The 25,941-nt window shown below is 35.7% G+C and overlaps 1 protein-coding gene across 2 annotated transcripts in view; it reads left to right on the top strand.

Annotated features, from left to right (window-relative positions):
• Positions 1-25,598, top strand: part of b3gat1a (beta-1,3-glucuronyltransferase 1 (glucuronosyltransferase P) a) — a 159,581-nt gene extending 133,983 nt beyond the window's left edge. Inside the window, exons 5-9 of one of the 2 annotated variants that reach the window (XM_056477857.1) lie at positions 3,854-3,925; positions 4,018-4,526; positions 18,696-18,992; positions 25,040-25,143; positions 25,298-25,598. In XM_056477857.1, coding sequence (XP_056333832.1) covers positions 3,854-3,925; positions 4,018-4,526; positions 18,696-18,992; positions 25,040-25,126 — 965 coding nt within the window. In that variant the 3' untranslated portion in view covers positions 25,127-25,143; positions 25,298-25,598. The remainder of the gene's footprint in view (positions 1-3,853; positions 3,926-4,017; positions 4,527-18,695; positions 18,993-25,039; positions 25,144-25,297) is intronic. The other variant, XM_056477858.1, reaches the window with a different exon arrangement.
• Positions 25,599-25,941: the final 343 nt, after the last annotated feature.

Raw genomic sequence — 25,941 nt, 5'->3', positions numbered from 1 at the left:
TTTGTCCATGTTAGCTGATGTCACATTAACACGACAGAGTATATTAATATTATTAAAGACTATTATGCTTTCAGGGCAACATGGTGGTGCAGTGGGAAATTCGTAAACTTGAAAACTTTATTAAGTGCAGACTTTCAGAATTTAGGGTAAGCCGATGAGAAAACATGTCAGACACAAAGGATGAAGCAATTGCATTGTAATATACACTCACTGGCCACTTTATTAGGTACACCTGTCCAACTGCTCGTTAACGCAAATTTCTAATTAACCAATCACATGGCAGCAACTCAATGCATTTAGGCATGCAGACATGGTCAAGAGGATCTGCTGCAGTTCAAACCGAGCATCAGAAAGGGGATGAAAGGCGATTTAAGTGACTTTGAACGTGGCATGGTTGTTGGTGTCAGACAGGCTGGTCTGAGTATTTCAGAAATCGCTGATCTTCTGAGATTTTCGCGCACAACCATCTCTTGGGTTTATCTCTTGGGCAACTGGAAGGGCATCCGCTGCGTAAAACATATGCTAGAGAAGTTGGCGGTTCATTCTGCTGTGGCAACCCCAGATTAATAAAGGGACTAAGCCGAAAAGAAAATGATTGAATGAACATCTTCCTGTGTGTTTGTAGCCATCTCAAAACCCTTAGCTAGTTTGGATGCACTTTATTAGGGTTGAGTTCAACTCTGGCTGCCTTAAATTGCTCTCTATTTTTTTTTAACAAAGGTGTCTAAACCTGTTCCTGAAGGGCAGAATTTAGCTTTAATTACAATTAAAACACACTAGAAGCAGCTAATCTAGCGCTGTATCTGAAATCGTCCCTATACCCTCATTCACTATTATATAAAGAGAAAATATCCAGTGAGCGTTAATGCCACTAATATTCTTCAATACATCTTCCAGTGTGGGTAACGCAGTGGCGCAGTAGGTAGTGCTGTCGCCTCACAGCAAGAAGGTCGCTTGTTCAAGCCTCGGCTGGGTCAGTTGGAATTTCTGTGTGGAGTTTGCATGTTCTCCCTGTGTTCGCGTGGGTTTTCTTCCGGGTGCTCCGGTTTCCCCCACAGTCCAACGACATGTGGTACAGGTGAATTGGGTTGGCTAAATTGACCATAGTGTATGAGTGTGAATGAGTGTGTATGGATGTTTCCCAGAGATGGGTTGCAACTGGAAGGGCATCCGCTGCGTAAAACATATGCTAGAGAAGTTGGCGGTTCATTCTGCTGTGGCAACCCCAGATTAATAAAGGGACTAAGCCGAAAAGAAAATGATTGAATGAACATCTTCCTGTGTGTTTGTAGCCATCTCAAAACCCTTAGCTAGTTTGGATGCACTTTATTAGGGTTGAGTTCAACTCTGGCTGCCTTAAATTGCTCTCTATTTTTTTTTAACAAAGGTGTCTAAACCTGTTCCTGAAGGGCAGAATTTAGCTTTAATTACAATTAAAACACACTAGAAGCAGCTAATCTAGCGCTGTATCTGAAATCGTCCCTATACCCTCATTCACTATTCCCTACATTAGTCCACTAATACAGTCAACCCACTTAAGGTAGTTAATGAAAACGAGTGAGTGAATTTGAGTGCACTGGAAGGGATGCCGTTTTATTTGTGCTTTGCTGGTTTGATAAATCCCTCAAACATGTTAGACTTTCAACTTTTTGGTTAGACTCAGTGATGTGATAGTTATTTATTTAACACTTAGCGAGCTGTCTTTTAGTGATGAAACAAAGTAGCCTATTTTGATTTCTGTCATGTAAACAAATGTTAATTTAACAATAAAATTATAATTTATTTAGAAACTTACACCGCTATGATTCCTCTGTGGATGCCATCTTGTAGTGGATGTAAACTCACTTTTACAATGCATTGATGAATTGATTGAGTGCACTTCAGAACGTGCGCTATGTCACCACTACACCCTCTCAAAATAGTGCACTATTTAAGGTTATAGGGGTAATTTTGGTCTTCAAACTAGAATCGCTCAAGCTCAGGCAATTGTTTTGGGGCTGATTGTAGGTAAAATCTGTGTGAAACTGGCCCTCAGTGAGAAGGATTGGACAACACTTCTGGTGCTGTTTGAGGAACAGCTACTTGTATTGTTGTCTGAAACCATAGTGCAGTGCAGGCATTTTTTCACACAATGCACCACAATAATTTACAATCAAAATACACTCATTAGCTAGAGAATACACATAATGGGGTCTTGAATTTATTCAGCCATCATGCAAGAAGATGAAGTCTGCAGTTGAATTGTTTATCCATCAACTTTGGAAAATCACTGGTCCCCTGTGTGTACAGTGTGTTTGCACCTCAGGGTTGGGCAAAAATACATTGAAATGTACCTAATACCTTAAGTTTAAATGTATAAAAATAGACGACAAAATACAGCAACAAACTACAAAATACAGTAAAATTTTTGTATTTTAAAAATACTACAAAATAAAAAGGAGAATGATATCAGTCCCTAACTATTAAACTGGCTCTTCAATACTCAATGCAAATAATGTTATCTATTTTTGCAAATAAACTCTTCTTATACTATATCCTGCTCCTGCTGTATAACATCTTTATACATCTTTAGGTGTACATCTTTCCTCTTCATTTACATTACAGTGCAGCTATATTTGCTGTTCTAACTATTACAGGCAATAAAGTATTGGAATCACCACTGAAAAACATTTGGGATCAGAAAATCATCCAAAACTATTATTATTTGTACAGCATACTCTTGCTGCAATTTTTTTATATATTTTTTTAGCTATTCATTAAATGGAGGAGTTAAAAATTCAATTCAATTCACCATTATTTGTATAGCGCTTTTACAATGTAGATTGTGTCAAAATGTAGTTCACTTTTCAAAGTTTAAGTTCAGTTCAGTTTAGCTCAGTACAGTGTGGTTTAATAATCACTACTGGGGGTTAAAACACTGAAGAGCAAATCCATCAATGCGCAGCTCCACAGATTTCGAACCATGCAAGCTATGGCGACAGCGGCGAGGAAAAAACTTCACCAATTGGCGAAGGTGAAAAAATAAATAAATGTAAAAAATTATGTCCTAAGCACCAATCAGAGGGTGCATTTATATGATGTCACCATGCAGACTTCTCACAAAGTATTTTATAGTATTTTAAAAATACAAAACACTAAAGTATTTTGATACAAATATTAAGCCATTTCCATTAATCCTATCAAATACTAATTATAAGATACTATTTTGTATTTAAAATACATGTATCATAAATACTGCCCATCCCTGGTGCAACTAAGTGTTAAAATTCACTCACACATTTCCCTTTACACCTTCAAGTGGAATAACATATAGGAAGCTGGAGATAGAGACATGATTAGGTGTTACTATAAGTATTTAAACCTAAGTCTTTGAAAGTCCAAAATTGCTTTTGTATGAAACCCAAATCATCATCCCCACCCAACTTAACTCTGAAATTGACAAAAAAAAAAAACATTGATGATTTGCCATGTTTAAAAAATGCTATAGCTTAGATTCTGAATGCTATTTTCATGAGTATAATGTCATAGTGTCCTTACTGTTGCTGTTATTATCATTATAAAGTTAGACTGCATTTTGTTAGATGTTGCGGTTAGACGTTAGATGCATTTTGATACTTTTCAAAAGTTAAACCAGGATATTCTCCAAAAAATTCTCCTTTTGTACTTCAAGGAAAAAAGAAAGTCAAACAGGCTTTGAAAGACATGAAAATTTGCATTTTTGTCTGAACAATGCCATTAAGAATTCAAAAGCAGATCATGCAGAACCTGTGCTTTATGGGTTTGAATCAGTGCCATCAACTCGTATGGAGTAATGGTATTATGATCTCACGGTTCCTGCTCTCACCCTCTCCAGTCTGTCACCATCTAGTAAAAGAGATCTTAATCATACCAGAGCGACTAACCATCCACCGGCAACGGCTAGCAGGTACTCCTCTAAGGTTTGTGGCATGCGTCAGAAATAAAAAGAGCAGCCCTGGGGTGTGCTAATGTCTTAATTCTCTTTCTCTGTCTGGCTAGATGACGCGACGGAGACTAGACATGAGACTGGCCCAGCAACGGACTCAAAAGAATACTGCTCACAGGACAAGGACATAGTAGAGGTGGTCCGTACAGAATATGTGTACACAAGACCTCCACCCTGGTCTGATGTATTACCCACCATTCATGTCATAACCCCAACATACAGCCGGCCTGTGCAAAAAGCAGAGTTAACGCGATTGGCCAACACATTCCTCCATGTGCCCAACCTGCACTGGATCCTGGTGGAGGACTCTCAGAGGAGAACCCCTCTGGTCACGAGGCTTTTGAGGGAAACCGGGCTGAACTACACACACCTCAATGTGGAGACCCCACGGAACTACAAGCTGCGAGGGGACACGAGAGATCCCAGGATTCCACGTGGCACCATGCAGAGGAACCTGGCTCTGAGATGGCTAAGGGAGACCTTCAATTCCAACAGCAGCCAGGCAGGAATCGTCTACTTTGCAGATGATGATAATACGTACAGCTTGGAGCTGTTTGAGGAGGTGAGTTAAGACAGGCATAACAGTCGTCTCCATCTGAAAGGAAGCATAAATAGTGTATTGTAACAGTATCAGTTAATGGGTTGTGGTTAAATGACTGCACTTGTAAGGAGTCTAACTCCATTGATTTAATAATAAGCTTTGTTTGAGTGCTTTCACTGCATGATCATTTGATTTTGACTATTATTTTCACATCTCTCTCCTACTGAAAATTATCCTCAAAGAATTTTAAATATCTATAGACATTTCTATTTTAAAGGGATAGCTCATTCAAAACCGAACATTCTGTTGTTAATTAGCATTTTTGAAGATATTATAAAGAAATTGTCTATGTATCTACTGCCTTTGTCTATGTAATGAATGTCAATGGGACTCAAAACCAGGGTGCAAATTACAGGGGAGTTTGACCACTCTAATTAATGCTTGGACCTACGCTGAAGGACATAAAAAGTAGATGTGTCGGAGGGTCTGCATAATTGTGTGCACTTATCTGTATCTAAAATAATAATACTGATGATAATAATAATAATAATAATAATAATTTAGTATAATAATTTAGAAATTTGACCCCCTTAATGGTTCATACCATTGTCAAATGCCAGTGCATAATCATGCCCAGCAGGGATGCAGGAAAATATTCTGTTGGTGGTCTGAAACAGATGTAGCCAACCGATTACTGTTTAAAACAAAATTAGTCTTGTAAATGATGTGTTTGTATCTACATATAGCCCAAAATAAAGTCAAATTAAACTATAGTTTGTATTTTAATAGACACCTATGGCCTGCACATAGAAGTTATACAGTTAAACAGTTAGGATGATCTTTTATGATCATCTATTTATTGTTGCTCACATGTAAACTTGTCCCCATTCTTCAAAATGTACAGTTTTATATCAAAAACAGGTCATCTTTGATAATTGTTTGTTGAAATTGTTCATCACAGGTTACTGTATGTCAGAATCCAATCATTATTCATTGAAGCACTACAAATATGAATCTATGAGGTATTTCAAATCTTCTGAAGTGACATAATCATTTTGGTTGGTGAACAGATTAAATATGATTCAGTTTGAATTTGTTTGGAGAACAGATTTAATTACAGTAAATCAAAACATTAAACAACGCACTGACTTTCATCATACAACTTAAAGCAACAGGCAGAACGCCAAACCATTTTATAAATGATGACAAAATTTGTCATGTTTAGATTATTATTACTGGAGTCTTGTAATGCTGCAGACAGGTAAATACCTGTCAGAACCTTCATATGTTCCGTCACATCAAACTGCTTCAAAGTTTTCTCATGAAAACTCCCAAATCCCCTGAAATTTTAAGAAGCTGCTCTGAAAGAAAGTCGTTGATGGTGGGTGGTGAAAAATGATCAGGCACATAATTCTGAAACACTGGCAACAAAAGGCTGGAGACTATAATTAGGGTTGAACAAAGCTGCCGTTTCTGTTGATATATGTGGGTTGTACATTTTAGAAATTAAAATTCATGCTTAATATACTTTACATAGGATGGTGCTTTGCAAAGACACTGTTTGCACGTTAAATCAGCCCAGGCCTGTAATAGAATGCAGACAATACCATATTGCATGTGCCATATACTGCATTGATTAATTATGTTAAATTGTTCTCTGAAATCTACATAGTAGGTATGTGGCTTTGGTAAGTTAAAAATTCTCCACAACTTATTGTATATGCTCATTTATTAAATATCCAATTAAATATTCCTACAATCCCTAAACATTAAATATCCCTTGAATCAGAAGGTCCTTATTGACCATATTTGGAATGGTCATGAATATTAATGTGTTCCACTCTGACACAACTCTCAGTGCTTGCTCTCTCACAGGCACACAGCATTATGTATTCTGAAATGAACATCTTAATAATAATAATAATAATAAATATTATTATTATAACAAACTAAGTAGATGGTAAATCATTTTAAGTTAAGTGGAGGAGAGATTTATTTTAGTATTGAGTGAATGATCATAAATAACAAACCACCAGAAAGAGTTACATAAAATATAATAGAGGCTAATTTATAAGTAAACTTGACAAAAGATAGTAACAAAGATGTTTTGTGTTGTATTTTAAAGCTAAAATGTAAATGTAAACACAGCCAGGATTTAACATCAATCTCTGCATTAACAGATGACGATTAATAAAGTGTATTGCTCTTCTTTCACTCCAGAGAAATCGCAGTAAGAGCTGAGTGAGATGCTTAATGGTGCATTAAACGCAATACCTAACAGTCTACATGTTACAAATTACAAACATCTCTGGCAAATTTCACAATAAACACAATAAATTAACAAATGATACGATTAAACATACCTTATGTCTCTTCGGGGTGGCGCTGAATACATTTATAATCAGTATACCCAGCATTTTGCATTCTGATAATAGCTGTGGAGGTATACCCTTGGTATATCCAGCTTTTCTTCATAGGGCACCTTTAATGTACAATATGATTTATTATGCCTTAATTAATCAGTGTTGATCTGTAGAGCCATTTACTCCATTACATTTTATTCATTCATTCTTCAGCTTAGTCCCTTTATTCATCAGGGTTGCCACAGCGGAATGAACTGCCAACTTATCCAGCATATGCTTTACACATTAAAACCAGTACTGGGAATACATTTTATTATGTTATAAATTTTTAATTTACGTGAGACTCTTGGTTCTTAGCTCAAGATTTTGTTCGTTAACTTAATAGTGTGTCGTTCTTTGATGTACATTTTAATTTTTAAACAAATTAGTTTCAGATCAAACTATAATTGGTGGATCCCCTACAGAACCGCTACAGATCCCCTGTGGTCTGTGGACTCTTGAAAAATCCTTGTTCTAAATAATAAATCTTCTAAAATGCATCATAGTTTCTACTTTAAATTTAATGTATTTAAACAGCAATCTTCCTAACTAACATAAACTGGTTTCAACCCCACTCTGGGTTTTTGTTTTTCTATCTAACCTGAAAGAACCTGAGTTTTATATGGCCTAAAATCAGTGATCCAGAATAAGAAAATATCAAACAGAAGAGCCTGTAATGCGTTTTACATTTGGAAATGAAGATATAGTAACAGCTCATGAATTATGCATTTGGCCTTGTTTAAAACAACCATGCCTGTCAGGGTGTATTAATTATTAAGCTCTTATTAAAAATGCTTACGCAGGCACTCTGAACGACAGGGTTTATTTACAGATGCTCTGTATTTTTACCCTCGTTCTCTTCGCTTTCTTTTACAGTGTTGACTCCGCTGTAAGTACTCTGAGCTCAAGGGACACAAGCCACTTTCCCCGGCTCTCCTCTGTGACTATTTTGACGCGACAGAATCATTTCAACATGTCTTGTTCTGCATAATGGCTCATCTGTGTGTATGGCTAGAACGGTGATAAGAAGAAATTCTACGATATAAAAAATAAAACAAGTAATACAACATAAACCAAAAATAAATACAGTTTAAAAGGCATAGTCTGTGCAGTGCTGTGATTGACTGATTACTCTGCTTCGGCCATAATGTCCACCTCTGATATTTGCAAACAAATAATAATTTATCTGCTGATGAGAGGTTTGGACTGTGCAGAATTATTTTAAGCATTGAGTTGCTATGTCAAGATCCTGAAGCCACAGTCACACTAGAGTTTAATTATGCAAAATTAAACTGTCCACTGCTGCAAAAAGAGGCGGCATGCTTATGCACTACTCTACGCCATTTTGTAGTATAAATGGTGAAAGTAGTGCATTCACACTGAAAACTCTAAAAAGAATAAGTGCACTTTAAATACCCGAATGATGTACTTATTCAGCTGGTAAAAAGAAGTGTGGAATGATGGACACTTCAAGCACTCAAAAGCAACTGCTTCGCTCATGTAGCAGGGGGGCGGAGCTTTCGGCACTGATGTTGGATTACTTTATGTATTTTGGATTGTGAAAGCAAAATTCCAATATGAAAGTGATTATAGCGCCTCCCGATGGTAAATGCGGTTATACTCATGGAGGGATTATTTGGTAGTTTGGACATTTATTTCAATAATTTGGCAACCGCCAAACGTCATCAGGGAAACAGCTTGAATTTCCGCTTAGTAAAAAACCTGTTAGTGTTCCATTTGGGATGACAATATACATATACTATGCTGTTGCGTGTGTAAGTGCATAAATACAGTATAGTGAATAAGAGCACTGATAAAATGAGCGATTGCTCATATTAAAAAATAGTACAGAGAGGTCATGTGAAGCAAATTTACAGTTTCCAGAGTCTGTAACGCAACAACAAAGCCTATTGAAGGCAAAATGATAAGCCTAAAAAGCATAACGGCTAATGCTAATGCAGCCTCTATGGCAGTACACAGGGAAGGAAACCAAAAGGCGCTATGTGATTGGCTAAGACATCTTTGTGAAGCTTGTTGCATGAGCTTGTGTTTCTGGTCTGTCTCATTCGCATATGTATGAATGGAAGTCATTGGGCTGAAAAGTTCAGTGTGACCGCACAATTACCCTGGTGAATAATTCCAGCTGTAGTGTTGACCCTGCATTCTCTCCATTTTTTTTTTTTGGTCCTCGTTGATTTGTCATTCGTGGACAACCTGCCTTTTGGGGGACTTGCATGATTGTCATTGTCAAGATTTACAATTACTAAATTTTCATGACACTTGGCTGAAAGCATCATCCTGGCAAACATGTTTTAGATATTGGCGTGCTAAATATTTACAAGGAGGCAGTACGGTGGCTCAGCGGTTAGCACTGGTGCCTCACAGCAAGTCACTGGTTCAAATCCCGGGTGGGTCAGTTGGTATTTCTGTGTGGAGTTTGCATGTTCTCTCAGTGTTCATGTGGGTTTGCTCTGGGTACTCCAGTTTACCCCACAGTCCAAAGACATGCGGTACAGGTGAACTAAATCAACTAATTTGTCCATAGTGTGTTTGAATGAGAGTGTATGGGTGTTTCTCAATACTGGGTTGTGGCTGGAAGGGCACCCACTGCATAAAACATGCTGGAATGGTTTGGCAGTTCATTCCACTGTGGTAACCTCTGAAATAGAGACTAAGCCACAGGAAACTGAATGAATGAATATTTAGAGGGCTCCCATGGGTCATGGAATTTCTGGAATATCATGGAATTTTCTGTCTATTCCAGACATTGACAGACATTTTTTGTCCAAGCTATACAAAATTTAGTTTGCTTTAAATTTTAGTTTCCATTTATTAAATTGTATTTTTTTCTGTACCAGATTTTAATTTTTTTTTCCCATTTTAACCTTTTTGTTATAGTTAAGTTATTTTCAGTTCCATTTTTTTTTTCAGTTAACTGTCAATTCCTTGAGTCAAATGCAGAGTATACTTGTTAAGGCTAATGTGAGGTTAATAAGAATTTTTGGAACTTAGGCTTAAATGACCACTTTAAAGATCGAGTTAAAGTAAAAATCTTCTATGAGCTATCAAAACAGGAGAGGGAGCACTGAATATCTGAAGTTAATTATTCACCATTGTTCTAAAAGTGGATTTTGAAATCTTGCAAAATAATATTCAAGCTAACCATTTAAAAATCATGCAAAGCACAACAGCAGCTAGTTTTCTTTCTGTTCGATGGATTTCATGGAAATTCAGCTTTTTAGCAGGCAAAGTCAGGAAAAAAAAAATTATATTTGGCTTAAAGTGGAAGCCCTGTATTTAGCATGCTAAATATCTCACAGGCTTTAGCAATCTCTTAGATTTAGTCTGATAATACAAACTACACACTTGTCATTCACAGTATTAAGCTTGTCAATATTGTTGACAATTTCCACACAACTGTCAGCAAAGGAACTATCAGCAAGAAGAGCTATAATCAATCAATATCAGTTATTGTTTAGCCATATGATCCCATTAACTTAAAAAAAAATTTAAGAAGATTTTAAAAAGACATTTTTAATATACAGTTGAAGTCAGAATTATTAGCCCCCCATTTAATTTATTTTTCTTTTTTTAAAATTTCCTAAATGATGTTTAACAGAGCAAGGAAATTTTCACAGCATGTCTGGTTATATTTTTTCTTCAAGAGAAAGTCTAATTTGTTTTATTTCGGCTAGAGTTAAAGCAGTTTTACATTTTTTGAAAAACATTTTAAGGTCAATATTATTAGCCCTTTATAGCTATTTTTTGTTTTCGATAGTCTACTGAACAAACCATCATTAACCTAGTGAAGCCTTTAAATGTCACTTTAAGATGTAAAGAAGTGTCTTTAAGAATATCAAGTCAAATATTATTTACTGTCATCATGGCAAAGTTAAAATAAATCACTTATTAGAAATGAGTTATTAAAACTATTATGTTTAGAAATGTGTTGAAAAAAATCTTCTCTCCATTAAACAGATATTGGGGGAAAAAATAAACAGGAGGGCTAATAATTCAGGGGGGCTAATAATTCTGACTTCAACTTACTTCATTAAAACGTTAGTATAAAGAAATTTATTAAAACGTTAATAAAGAAATCAAACCTTTCTTGTAAAATCAAGGCTGTTTTTCTTAAAATAATATTGAAAAGAAAATTGAAAACAGATCTTCAACACCATATTTGAAAAAACCCTGTCTGATATTTACAGTCACAGGTTGCATGTTGAGAGTAAAATACATACAGCATAAGCATTATCACAATGAAAGTTTGTCCATCACTAGCATCAATATAGGCTCTTTCCCTTTCTTCAGTTCAGAATTCAGAGTGAGAGACTTTAAACGAGAGGCAAAAAGCAGAAAACAGCCGTTCATTATGCTAAACTAGGGCAGTCTAGCTTTAGCAGCTCTCTCCAATGACAGCTAGTTTAGAAAAGATTAATGTCATCCCGATTGTGTAACGCACATGCATCCTTTTCAACAATTTACGATTCCAAGTGTCATTGTTTCTGCCAACAGGTACAGAAAAAATCCCCCTCTTTCTTTAATGAAAAATGGCAGTGGAGCAATATAATATTAGTTGCTCAGGAAGTAATCAGATTGGGCCGGGACTGTTTGCTTTAAGCCTGAAATGGTGGAGAAGGGTCAAAGCCAATTACTCAACCTAGATTTGGATCAATGCGAACAGCCTTTAACAGTTCAGTCAGCGAAACCACCCTTTACATTTAGCGGAGTCTTAATCAATTCATCTATTTATTTTTACAGACACATAGCAGGCCTAAATGAGAAAGAGACACAGTGTTCCTTTCCATCTACAGTGCTTTTGTAGCTCTTTGTAAAAGCTTCCCTTGGATACAGTAGATGATGCATTATGGGAATAAAGACAACTGCTTCGCTGGCCCGCTCTAGCCTTCACTATTCATTAAGCAGTTTCCTTTTATGATGTGGACCACTTGCGCTGGGCGGCACACAAAGCATTTGGATGTAGGAGTATAGGGAGCGTTTGAAGCAGGAAGATTAAAGGAGGATCTGCCTCTCTTTTTCTCTCTCACTTGTTCTGTCTTTCAGTGTCTTGTTTTCGATCTCATGACCTGCTCAGGATGAGTTCTGCTGTTCAGATGTGTTTGTTTGTATGTTTGATTTACCACACTGTCCAAAACATGATATGTAGTGCTGAGGTGTCTAATCATAGACTGTACCTGTGAGTGCACTATATACAGCAGGAGAGCGGACGTGGACATGATCAAAGTTTCATGGCATGTACAGAAGGGATTCTTTTGATTTTATTAATTCATTTTCCTTCGGCTTAATCCCTTATTTATCAGGCATCACCACAGCAGAATGAACCGACAACTATTCTGGCATATGTTTTACGCAGTGTATGCCCTTCCAGCTGCAACCCAGTACTGAGAAACACGCATACACTCCCGCAATTACACACACACTCACACACTAGGCCAATTTAGTTTATTCAATTAAATTAAATGTCTCGGGGTGACGTGAATAACACAGCTAACTGTACTATGCACCGGGTTTCGGGCAGCTGCTGCCATCGGATACTATACCAAAGTCGGCGTTCTGGCGGTGTTATAGACTGTACCAAAAAGCTGAGGACCTGGGTGGGTGGGCGCAGGTGGGTGAAATTATGGGAGTTTTCCGGGAGAAATAACAAAACGGGAGGGTGGCGGGAGAAGGGTCTGGAATACGGAAGACTCCCAGGAAATACAGGAGAGTTGGTAGGTATGTGTACATATTTAATTAAAATGTAGCCTAATATATAAAAATGTTGATCGTTATTTTAATAATTGTCTTTCCTGCATAAACATTAGTTGATGAAAAAAATTGATATTTACAGTCTTGGTGCAAATGTCTGTGCAGTACCAATTCCTAAGCATCAATAGATGTACACATATTCTTTCTGACAGAAATTCTGTTTATTCTGTTGATTTGTCCTACCTTGTCAGATTGTCCCATTCTGAAAGTAGCACATTTTGTTGACGCAACATGCCACCCATCAGATTTTGCTACCAGTGTAAATTTTAATCTGGAGTAGTGTGGTATGAAGCTGTAGTATCGCCCTAACCTACCTAATCCCTAACCCCAACCCCAGAATCATTCAAATACAGTGTTGGTAGCATAACCTGATGGGTAAGATAAAATGTCAGGACACCAGGACTAATACACTGAATCGACCAACTCAACTCTTTTTTTTTTTAATCCATGTTGACATTAAGACATTTGTTGCTGCTTGGTGCTTCATCATTGAGTACGTTTACACACCAATAATCTGATTTTAATACGATTTAGAAAATACTCTGATTAAGAGTCTACCATGTAAACAGCGATTTCTGATTAATTTAGTCAGATTAAGGCCATAATCGAACTAAACATGAATGGACTTAATACATGGGGTGTATGCTGATTTTAATCGCATTATTGAAGTGCAGTGCAGACATGTAAATACCTTAATCAAACTATTACCATTGTGTAGGATTTTCATCACATTTTGCGTCAGGGTCTATACACACACGGCTGTTTGACATTATTCTCTGCACCTACCGAGTCAGTGAAGGACCACAGACACCTGCAGCACAAAATGCGGAGGTTATTTTTTTTTCCCATATGGGGAAATATTCCCATATTTCCCATATCAAATTCCATTTAAACAACACTCTTCCAGCAGTTCAAACTAGCATCCAATATCTCTTTTGTAAGGGTGGCATGCATGAAATGTTCCTGAATGAAAGTGAAAGTGCCAAACTGCAGTTAAAGTCGACAAATTAAAAATGTAACACTCAAAATTACATGAAAATCCGGAGGAAATGTTAATCGAATTATGTGCGATAACATGTAAAATGGGATCATGACAGAAACATTCAAAAAGCAACTCATGTATACACCTTACCCATATTATTGTCTTATTCAGATTAAGGCATATAATTTAATTACTGATGTCCATGTAAATGTAGTCACTTTCTGACATGATCAGTTCAATTGCAAAAGAACTTTCACTTATTTAATTTTCAGTGCTTAAACTTTCAGTTATTTTTGGAGCTTACGCTGATGTGTACATGAACATGCAGTCTCTCTATGAGTAAGTCACGCTTCTCCATGCATGGTTAAAAAAAATCTTAGTGTGGGGGGCACAAACGGGATTTTGATCAGGATTTTATATCTTATAATAGAAGTTTTTCCTGTCTTTCAAAGCTCATTGCTCAGCAGCTCCTACTCCAATGTTTTGTGCCATTCTCTGCGCTTGAGATTTTTATCATTATACAGTACATATGAATATATGGATGTTGAAAACAATTGCTCTTCTTCATATATTTTGAGTAAATCATGGTCCAATTAAAATTCCAATCATACAAAACATGTTTTTTTATACTTTTATTCATCAAGGACACATTAAATTGATCAAAACAGTACAGACATGTTTTAAAAAGATCTCATCTCAAGTAAAAGCTGAATCAAATCAAATCCTGAAAGTAAAATGCATCATGATTTACTCAAAAATATGAAGCACACAAAGTTTTCTACACCAATAATAAGAACTATTAATAACAAATAAATGCACAACATGTAAGATTGTTTCATTAAAATATCCAAAAAACACTAGAACCATGTTATTTTGCTGACGTGTGTGCTCACATTATGCCAAATGTTTTAGAAATAAGCTATTTTTATCTAGTAACACAGATCGTGTCTATTGTCGACATGCTAATCATATCATACACCTATAAAACACGGGAAAAAAACAAAGATGCTTTAATATGTTGTGCATTTTAATAGATTGCATAACAGAACCTTAAAATGCAATAAGTATGATAAAATAGCTCTGTTTCTTCCCCACATGATCATGACTGGAAGAACTGGAAGGCATAATGAGGCATAATAAAAGTTCTGCTGCTTGCATATCACATCACACTCGTCTCTCATCATCATTTGCTCCAGTGGTCTCGTTTTGCTTTGACAGCTTTCAGCCTTACTCTGCTGCATACTAACATGATAATATGCTTTGAATACTATTGCTCATATATTAACATGCAAGAGTCCCGTAAGATGCAATAAAGATCACAACTCCCATGATTTCACACTCAATCATGGCATCATCAAACTATGCCTTTGTTTGTTATAAAGACATGCACTCTATCAGTGTACCTTTAAGTGTTGTATTAATTTTATCTTAACTGAGCATGTGATGAAAATATTAGAATGATTAATGATGTCTGCTTAACAGTGTTCAGGAATAGCGTCGCTACAAGTAGTGACACTACTAGCTTAACTACATTTCTCAGTAGCGTCCACACAAGCTACATTTACCGATCGCAGATCAGTAGTGACGGTACCGACATTCACGGAGTTGTGAGGCCATTGTCTAATCAATGAAAGTAAATCCATATGATGGCAAGAATGACGATTTCTACTTCTTCCTGTTTTACGGTGGTCGACAACAAACTTTTTGGTGCGTTACTGCCACCTCTCGCTCTGGTCGGTGACGTCGCCAATCAATTAGGCTAACACGAGAAACTACCTTGATGGAAAGATGACTGAGGGAGAGGAGTTATTTCTGAAGCAGGATTCCTCTCGAGAAGTACATGTTAAGATGCAAAAACGTTAATTCTGATGCTGTGCTTTTGTTAAAGCTTATTTGATTATTTTTTAAGTGTTGTTTTTTAGTTGAGTTGGTTTTAAATTAACTTATAGTTTGTCCTGCAAATGTGCATAAGTGCATCCATATAGGGCTAAAAAAATACATTAGGGAACTTTTGCTAAGTAGCTTTTAGCTTATTGTTTTAAAGTTTTTTGTAAGATGGGAAGAAGAAGACAGGGTTGGTGACATCAGGTAAGCATTAAGCTTTATTTTAAATTATTGCCATCACACGTGAAGCTGTTTGTGTGTGTGTGTGTGCTCTCTCTTCTCCCGGCTGCTCCTTCTTTTCTCCTTTAGAAGGGTGTCTCTCCAGCCCAATCACTAGAATAAACAGGTGTTATTTATTATTTCTGATTGGCCTGCTGATTAGCATGCTCTCCCCCCTCATTGGGTGTTCGATCATGCTTACCTCTCCACACTTATCATGCTACATTTCTCATGGGGTAGCTTTTAGTGTAGGTAAGCTACATTTTAAGTACAGTAGCTATGAGATGCACTGAGTGTATGCTTGACTAAAAAGATAGGTCTTTAATCTAGTTTTGAACTGCGAGTGTGTCTGAGCCTCGGACATTATCAGGAAGGCTATTCCAGGATTTTGGAGCCATAAATGAGAAGGCTTGACCCCCTTTACTTGACTTTGCTGTTCTAGGTACTACCAGGCGCCCTGAGTTTTGAAATCTTAAAGAGCGGGTAACTTGCCCAACACTGCTGCTAACATTTAATTTGACATTTTAGTTAGTCTTGAAATATATTTGTAAAGTTGCTTAAAGTCAAAACGATATCTAAATGAGACCATCAAAATGTTTTTTTCTGACTGGTTTTCCACCAGTTCAGACTCAAAGCAAACAGTCTTGGGAACCAAATCTTTTTTTATTTGCATTATAAATATCTCCAGGACTGCCCACAACTAAAGTGTTTTCTTGTCTACTAATAGTCTTTGATTTAAGTCATTAAAAGACTAATTGCACACTTATGATAATGATTTAATTAATGATATGCTGCTGTGACAAAATGGTTTGAGTGCAAGAGCTGAGAAATAATAACATAGTAACATTTCTCAACCCTACAGGGAGTTTGTGTGTGTGTTGGAAAAACAGCAAGGAGACTGCCTGAACTTTTTAATAATTTATTGGTATACACAAAGTATAACATCAGATCTGTTGGAAGGTGCAGTGGTAAGCAGGTAATGCAGGCCTACTGTACTTAGAGCCTACCTTTTAAATGGTAAAGGCGCCATATAATAAAAATCTGGGTATACTTATTCATAGCTAAATCATAAGAGATCAATATATGGAAATGGCCATAGCGTATGTCTCAAACACCACCTCATTCTCATTTAAATCCAGTGACTGTAAATCCCTGGTGAAAAACAGGCCTATCAGAACAAAACACAAACTGTTATGTTGCATTTGTATTAATAAACATGCTCACAATATTTGTATTTACGTCAGGGGTTTCCAAACTTTTCAACCTGCGACCCCTAAAATAACATTGCCAGTGACTCACAACCCTCAATACCATCTCAGGTGGTTATAAATATACAAAGCTTGCAAACGCAAAACGGCTCACCAGACTAATAGGCCCAAGTCTATTTTTGTTTAATTTAGGAGAACGCCACTCTGAGATCATCCTCCATGTTCAGTAGTGGCCTGTATTAAATTTTAATGTATGCGGGTGCCGTAAAGGTGTCAGAAAGTTTACCCTGAAGCAATCTGCTGCATTTGAACCTATTGCTGTCTTTAATCTAATGTAATGAGACCCCAGGGAAATAAATGTGTGTTTTATAACTACACTGTAAAACCCAAAAACTTAAGGTAACTCAAACCATTTGAGTGCAACAAACCATTTAAGTTCAAAAACTAATCTTAATGAGTACTGTGAACTTAATACATTTGAGTAAACAAAGCAATTTGATCACAGTAAAGCCCAATAAATGAAGAGAACTCAAACCAACTGAGTACTATAAAACCAAATAAGTTAAGGCAACTCAAATGGTTTGTAGCAATCGGTTTCCTCTAACGGGTATTTAATCAACTCATTACCTTCTACATTGAGTTCAAAACTCTTTTCAAATGAGTAGAATTAACTTTCGGTAAATTTTAAGTTAACTACACTCATTTCATTTGATAAAGTTGACTGTTGGGTTCATTATTCTGGACCCAACGAGGGGTCCCGACCCTGACTTTGGAAACCACTGCTTTAGGTCACATTCTATGTTAGCTGGACATGCACGAGTAGCATCAAAAGTTTGGTAGCCAAACCACACAATGTCACCTTATTTTTAATAAAGTACTTTATTTTATATAAGCTTATATTAAGTTTACTATATATGTCTGGACTCTTATTTTGAAATTGGTAGACACAGCAAGACCAATAAAAACCAAGACCAGCCACAACATGTCTTTACATAGTGTTAGCTATCTGTTGCTAAGCGACACAGACAGACATACAGTTCTCCACCAGCCATCTGTTTACAGCTTGTCATAACACAAAATGCAGGATATACGGATTATAAATTTATCCAGTGCCATCTTGAAGAGACATAAGGTCTTTTTAATTGTATCTTTTGGTAATTTGTCATGTATATTGTGAAATTTGCCGCTTATGTTTGTAATGTGACAACAAACACATGTAGACTGCTGAATATTAGTGTTTTATGCACTGTGTCATATCACTCAACCCATAATGTTGGACTGTTTTATATTTTATATACTTTATAAAGAACATCTGTTTATGCAGAGGTTGATGTTCATTCCTGGGTATGGTTTCATGTTAAAGCTTCAAATATGTCTGTCATTCCCCTTTGTCATTATGTCATTATAGTTTTGAGTATAATTAAGCACATATTTCAACCCCAACAACAACTTACCTATTCTACAGTACATGCCTACTATGTACAAAAGAAGTCAGAGAACATTTTAACTTATTGGATAAATGCACCACAAGGTACCTTTAAGAGAACCAGTGTTGAATTTGCAGACAAATTATTGGCACGTTTGATCCATGTGCCATAATAATTGGCACGTAGATCAAAAGAGGACACTTTTGTCACTAACTGTGTATCTTTGCTACTTCCCCAATAACAAAAAATAAACTGTTAAAAATAGATAATAATAAAAATACCTTCTCTTTTTTCTGCAGATGCGGTCTACTCGTAAAGTATCGGTGTGGCCTGTAGCGTTTGTTGGAGGTTTGCGGTACGAGTCCCCAAAGGTCAACGCAGCAGGAAAAGTGTACGGCTGGAAAACAGTATTCGACCCTCACCGTCCCTTTGCCATCGATATGGCAGGGTTTGCCATCAACCTGAGGCTCATTCTGTTTAAGCCTCAGGCCTATTTCAAGTTACGAGGGGTGAAGGGAGGCTACCAGGAGAGCAGCCTGCTCAGAGAGCTGGTCACACTCAATGACCTGGAACCCAAAGCCGCCAACTGCACTAAGGTAAGGAAACTTAGCTTTTTACAAGGCTCTCTGGAATGCTTGATTCTGATTAGTCAGTCACCATATTCCAAGGTATGCTATTCCTCAATAAAAACTGATTAAATTATGCAAGATTTAAATAGACTTTTCTTGGGTGGGCCGCCCAGGTACTGTATATTAGCAGCTGCCCAAGTATATTTAGTGACTTTTTTTAATATATATATTATTATCATCCTCTTACACTTTATTGTATCCACCCAGTATAACCAAACCATTCACGATCGATTAAGTAGTGGAAACTCCTCTCTCATTTACCTGTTTTGTTCTGCTCATTCTGTGTGCACGAGAACTGTCAAAACTCCCACAGAGACACTCCTTTTTGTGTCCGGCCAAGGCTTCTAAATCTACTAAAATATCTGGGATTTGGCTTTTGCTTTTGCTTCCTCGCTTTCTAAAGCTGTAGTTAATTGTATGCACAGTCACGAGAGCGAGCGAAATATAAATAATTAATTCTTTAATATAAACGGCTCAGAAAAACTTTACTAAATACTCTGAGAGGCTGAAATTTCATCTAAATTGGCTGAAAAATATTTGTACACCATTACATACACCAAATACTAACATTCTTTTCTTATTCTGCACAAATTAAAATCAGTGCTTTATTGGCATGTGTTTTGTTTGCTTGATGTTAATGGCTTTATATCAGAATTTAAGTCCCAGTACATGACAGAGGATAAAACAAAATACATTTACTAAACAGTTTATATGACGCTGAGTAAACACTGAGCTTTTACTTATTTATTACATGGAGCTAGGATTCTCTCTTTCTGAATAAATAAATAAATAAATAAATGCAAGGGCAACTGTTTAAAAAAGCCTCCTCTCTTCTCTAACTATTTTATCACAGTCTCTCTCTCAGCTATTGTATGTAGAAAAAAATCCGGCTATTAGATGTTGTAATTGATGATTTGTGAATAGACTGATTAATTGGTGTTTTAATTAGTGATTTGTGAAGGGACTCGCTAATTAATGTTTTAACCGGCATTATTGAGCTCAAGGACCTCACTTAAGACAAAACAAAGATTTAAAGACCAACCAAATCCAATTCCTCGATTATGATTAATGAGCCAATGATGCATGTGGCTATGTTAACCACGATATTGCCATTTTCTTTTATTGGAGTAAACAACTTGTGCATGAACTGATCGCCATGGCTAGATTTTCACCAATTTCTCACCGCATGTAAACATCAAATAGAAAGATCTGTCATGAAGCTCTATCGAGCATACAGGCTGATGAGTCCGACACAATCAGTTTCCAACTACATGCTACAGACGATTAGTTTCTTTCACTTTAGCAGCCAATGAGCTTGTTCCCATTTAAAACATTTAAATACCTTAATATTGCTAGTGTTAGTAATCTGCCGGGCGTTTTCGGATACACTCCTCCACCCTAGCTCTACCTATGCATAGATCTGTTGGGAGTTACATAAATGTCATGTTTGTAAGTCTTGGTACTTTCTCTGCACCAGCAGCAGCACACAGCAGATCTATCAATCAACATCAACATTACCATATACAGTGCATCCAGAAAGTATTCATAACGCTTCACTTTTCCACATGTTTTTATGTTACAGCCTTATTCCAAAATGGATTAAATTTATTTATTTCCTCGAAATTCTACACACAGTAAATTCTACACACAGTACAGGCTAATACCATCCCTACAGTGAAGCATGGTCTAAATTTGAAGGAAGCTGAAAACCTGTAACCATTGACTTACATGGTACTTGTTTTACCGACTATGTATGTCAATGGTTTTCGGTTATTGGCATTTTTAAAATAACATCCTTAGAAAAAAACCTGAGATTGAGTAAAATTTCGGTCAATAAGCTAATTTATTACTGTTATTACTGTTTAATTACATTGTAGGCTTCTTGGTTTGCATGTAAACTGTACTAGAGCTGTGCACCACATTTGTTACACTCATTTTGTTGAGTTTTAAATGTAAAGTTGTTGTTGTTTTTTCAGAAAAAATATACAGAAATTGTATATAAGCCTACTATTTATTAAAAAGTTGGTCAAAGGTATAAACATCTTACTTAAAAAAAAATTAATTTAACAGAAAATAACAGATTAGTCAACTATTTGAAAAAATAATGGATATTTTAATTGGCACAATTGATTGTTAGCTGCAGCCTTAAAGCATGCTCAGTGTGTTTTTACCGCAAAGAAAGAACGAAAAAACAGGCGTACAACTACACCTGCACATCTCTTCTTGTTTGTGGAAAAGCGTGTACTGCATTCCACAACATAAACTCAACAGACAGACTATTAATCCAAGTGGGACTTTTAAACTCTACTAGCAGCCTAAGTGGAAGTTGGGCTTCCAGAATCTCCACACAATTATAAATGATTCATGAGAGGCAATGAGCAGAACAATGCTGGTTTCTGAAAGACAGCAACAAGGGAAATGGAAAAGATGAGTCAGTCAGCCTGTGTTTCTTCCTCTGGACATTAACAACAATTTTCACTGAGGCAGATGATATTTTTTGTACTGATTACTTCATCTTCATGTCATAAAGGGGTGAAGCGAAACAAACTGCACACTGTCTCTTTATCTCACTGCCATAACAAAAGGCACATCTAGACACACACATGCACTGTAGCTGTAGCTGATATATATTTCAGCACTCGAGATCTGTACCGAGAGAAATGTTCTGCACCAGGCTAAATTTGGAGATATACTGTGGATTGTACATTGCTGCTGAGGAGGAACTTTATATCTGAGTGTTCGTGAGTTCTACTGTGTAGGAGGGAGGCTAACAGTATATGAGAGGAACGAGAGTGAGCTTACAGATAAATATAAAAGCAGACAGAGCAAAAACTTCTTCGAAAACAAGACTTAACTAAGAGTTGGGTGAATGAAAAACATGTTCTAAATAAAGAAATGCTCCTATATTTTTTAAATCCAGCCTCTTAAATGTGCTCTCCTGTATTTATTTAGAAATCATATTAGGGCTGCATGATATTGAAAAAATCTGACATGTTGCAATATTTAGTTTTTCAGTGATATATATATATATATATATATATATATATATATATATATATATATATATATATATATATATATATATATATATAGTGATATGAATTTAATTTCAACACATGACTTGAATATCTCTATTTGGAAAGAATTTTTCCATTTTTTTTTTACTTTTAGATTGGGATGGTTCTGCAGCAGAGTGATCATCTGCATAAAATATAATGAACAATCTGCAAGCATAGAGAAATACAATAAATAAAAAAGATACTACTGAAATAAACGTGTTTGATGGTTTTCTGAGGAGTCTAACATTGTTCAGGTACAGTAATGTAATAGTCACATATAAAATAATAGTGGTACAATTTCTTATGCCGGAATGATTTTAAAATCAAAAATACATGCAAATGATAATTTATTACTCAGACTCAACATTGCATATCCTGCATTGTGACTATTGAGAATGATCACATTGCAATATTGTTGCTGAAACGATATGTTGTGCAAAACTAATTTATATGGTTTAAATTTTAAATCATTTTGAATTCCTCTAAATGTTAATGACTATTTACAGTTTATGTGGTTTAAATTAGGCAATAAAATATTACCTCTGAATTAAGGCTGAGCAATATATCCTTTGAGCATCGATATCGCAATGTGTGTATCCGCAATAGTAACATAGCAGGATTATATGTTTTATTAAAGAGTAAAATTTAAAGATATTATTGTTTTTTTTTTTTTATTATTTAATAATGACTATGTTATTTTACATTTGATTGTTCAATTTCTGTTTCTGTAATGCCATAAAGAACAAAAACCATAAAGCACTGTTTATTTATTTAATTTTGCTTTTAATTTTCTTCATTCATTCATTTTCTTTTCAGCTTAGTCCCTTTATTAATCAGGGGTTGCCACAGTGAAATAAACCGCCTTTGCTTTTAATGTATTATATTATTCAATTTGTTATAGTTTACGCACATGCACTGCATAGAAAAAAACTTGAACATCCCAGTAGATCTTAATTAATCTGGTGAAATTATAGTCATATTGCAATATAGAGTATCACGGCAAAACAAAATATCACAATGCCAGATTTTTCCAATATTGTGCAGCCCTACTCTAAAAATAGATGCATATACAGTATTCAAAATTTAAATTAATTCAGAATTTTTACATTTTGTGGGGTCACATCATGAAGTTTTATATTTTGATTTGTACTTTTTCATTATTATCTGAGTGGATTATTTCATATTTGTACACACAGGGGGATTTCTCACAAAAATAGCAAATTCACACATTGACACACATTAGTTTGTCCTCATCCTCATTGTTATGTTAATGAATTTACAGTGTTCTAAATCAGTGGCAAAAACAAGGTATTGGGTTATTCAGTACTTCAGGCATGCATTTTCAAATAACTTAAGCAAATTAACTCTACACATATTAATATAGACATTATTCTTAAATGGTTAAAAATGTAAAACAACAGTAGAGGGCAGAATAGTTATAATAATAAAGATGTAGAGAAATGATTTAATTGGAATCATTTTAAGAAATATTTTTCTTAAACTGACAGCAGGTCAGAATCCATCAAAATATGAAGAGTTCGCTCTTTTTAAAGCTTCAGACGACATTGTGGAGAAGCTCACCGGCCTCTTTTCAAAGATTGTTGTGAGATAATGACAATATAGAAAACAAATTGAAGGGAATGATAAAAAAAATTGCATGAACTATGCAGGCCAGACTAGCAAATTAAAGTATAACAATAAAGTACCTCTTGTGTTCCTGAAGAAATGCTGGGGAAAAATAATTTGTGTTGTTTTTATTCCACTAAATAGGCTGTGATAGCTAAATTCCCTGTTTGATTAGATGGATTACATGAGCTGGATTCACTGGACAGATTCAATAGACATTTAGCACACTGAAGACACCTGCTGGATACAAGGAGGTAATACAAAAAGGAAAGCAAAAACCAAAATAACAATAGATACGTATTGTTTGATGTGTAGACACAATTATAACTATAACTGTGTCTACACAACAAACAATAAGCATCTATTTTTATTTTGGCGTAGTGTTAGGCGAAGTTACTCTCAAAAGTAAAAGATTACAATCTTAAGCCTACCTTAATTATATGTATATTAATATATACAGGTAAGTAGAATTATTAGCCACCTTGAATTTTTTTTTTTAATATTTTCTAAATGATGTTTAACAGAGCAAGGCCATTTACACAGTATGTCTGATAATATTTTTTCTTCTGGAGAACGTCTTATTTGTTCTCTTTCGGCTAAATAAAAGCTGTTATTAATTTTTTTTAAAACATTTTAAGGTCAAAAATTATTTATTTATATACCCCCTTTAAGCTATATAGATATATATATATATATATATATATATATATATATATATAGTATATATATAGATATATATATATATATATATTTCGTCTACAGAACAAACCATCATTATACAATAACACTTGCTTATTTACTCGAACCTGCCTAGTTAACGTAATTATCCCAGTTGAGGCCTTTAAATGTCACTTTAAGCTGTATAGAAGTGTCTTGAAAAACATCTAGTAACATATTATTTACTGTCATCATGGCAAATATAAAATAAATCAGTTATTAGAAATGAGTTATTAAAACTATTATGTTTAGAAATGTGTTGAAAAAATCTAATCTAATGTAATGATAAAGCTTGGTACAGAGGTTTGAGCCATTAATACGCACACAATGAGTCACCACAGAAACTATTACAAACAGGAAATAGAAGGGGAAAACAGACCAAAATGTCCAACCAAACTAAACTCAAACACAAAACAGATGAGACCCTTCGTCCCCTTTTACCAATCATAGATATTTCATGAATTTCAGTGTATTTTGATTTGATTTTATACATAAAAAAAGAAAACGAATGACCTTAATTTCAGTGACCCAGCTATGAGAGACACTTCATCTCAAAACCAATTGTTTCCCACTCCACTCCATAAACCATAATGGTTATTTTGTTTGTTACAGATTCTTGTGTGGCACACACGGACGGAAAAACCTGTCCTGGTGAACGAAGGCAAAAAAGGCTTCACAGACCCAAATGTGGAGATCTGACATCTGCTTCGGCATCGGTAATGAAAAGCAATCTGTTCAGACTTAATCGTCTCTGTGTCAATGAGCAAATACGAGGTCAAAGAAGGACACAATGCATTTGAACATGCTAAGTGAAAGAAGTGTGGCTTAGCACAGATGTACAACTGAACATCCTTGTACTTTGTGTTGCAGGGATGTATCCAGCAGGACCCGAAAGGGAATGGCAGGGTGTAATTACCCACTACCACATTTTTTTGAACAGTTTGAATGCTTTGTCCTGTAACCCACAACTAAACAAGCTCAACAATATGGACCTATTATTACCTGATGTAAAGCACAGAATAGTCTTTTTAAAGGCAATACCATCAGTATTTTACAAGAACAAAACAAGAGCCAGAAAAGAAACTTTGGTGTATATTGATGAGGGGAACATCTGTGACCTGATAAAACTGCTCACATTCAGGATTTTATAAACTCTATTTAAAAGAGACCCCCCCCCACAACAAAATATGGTTACAGCAGTCTCAGAGTGCTGACCAAGAGCGTCATCAATTAAGATCGTCATTGTTCCTACGCGTCTGACAAACTTAAACATAAAGAAGGGAATGTCTTCTTTTTTTACATAATGTGTATTTTTAAGTTGATGTTTTTTGTTGTTTACATTGTTGTCTTGCTAGCACAGCACTACTGATATTTTGCCTCGACATAAATTCAGCGTTACTCTGCGGTATGAAACCAGTTCTTTCATAAACCAGGGGCTAGCTGCTATACTGGATTTAGCGATTACCAAGTTGTAACAAGGTCCTTATGGTTATGACCTTAATGACATGAATAGC

This window comes from Danio aesculapii, chromosome 18, assembly GCF_903798145.1.
Source record: "Danio aesculapii chromosome 18, fDanAes4.1, whole genome shotgun sequence".
NCBI lineage: Eukaryota > Metazoa > Chordata > Actinopteri > Cypriniformes > Danionidae > Danio > Danio aesculapii.
This window is presented reverse-complemented; position numbering and strand designations above follow the sequence as displayed.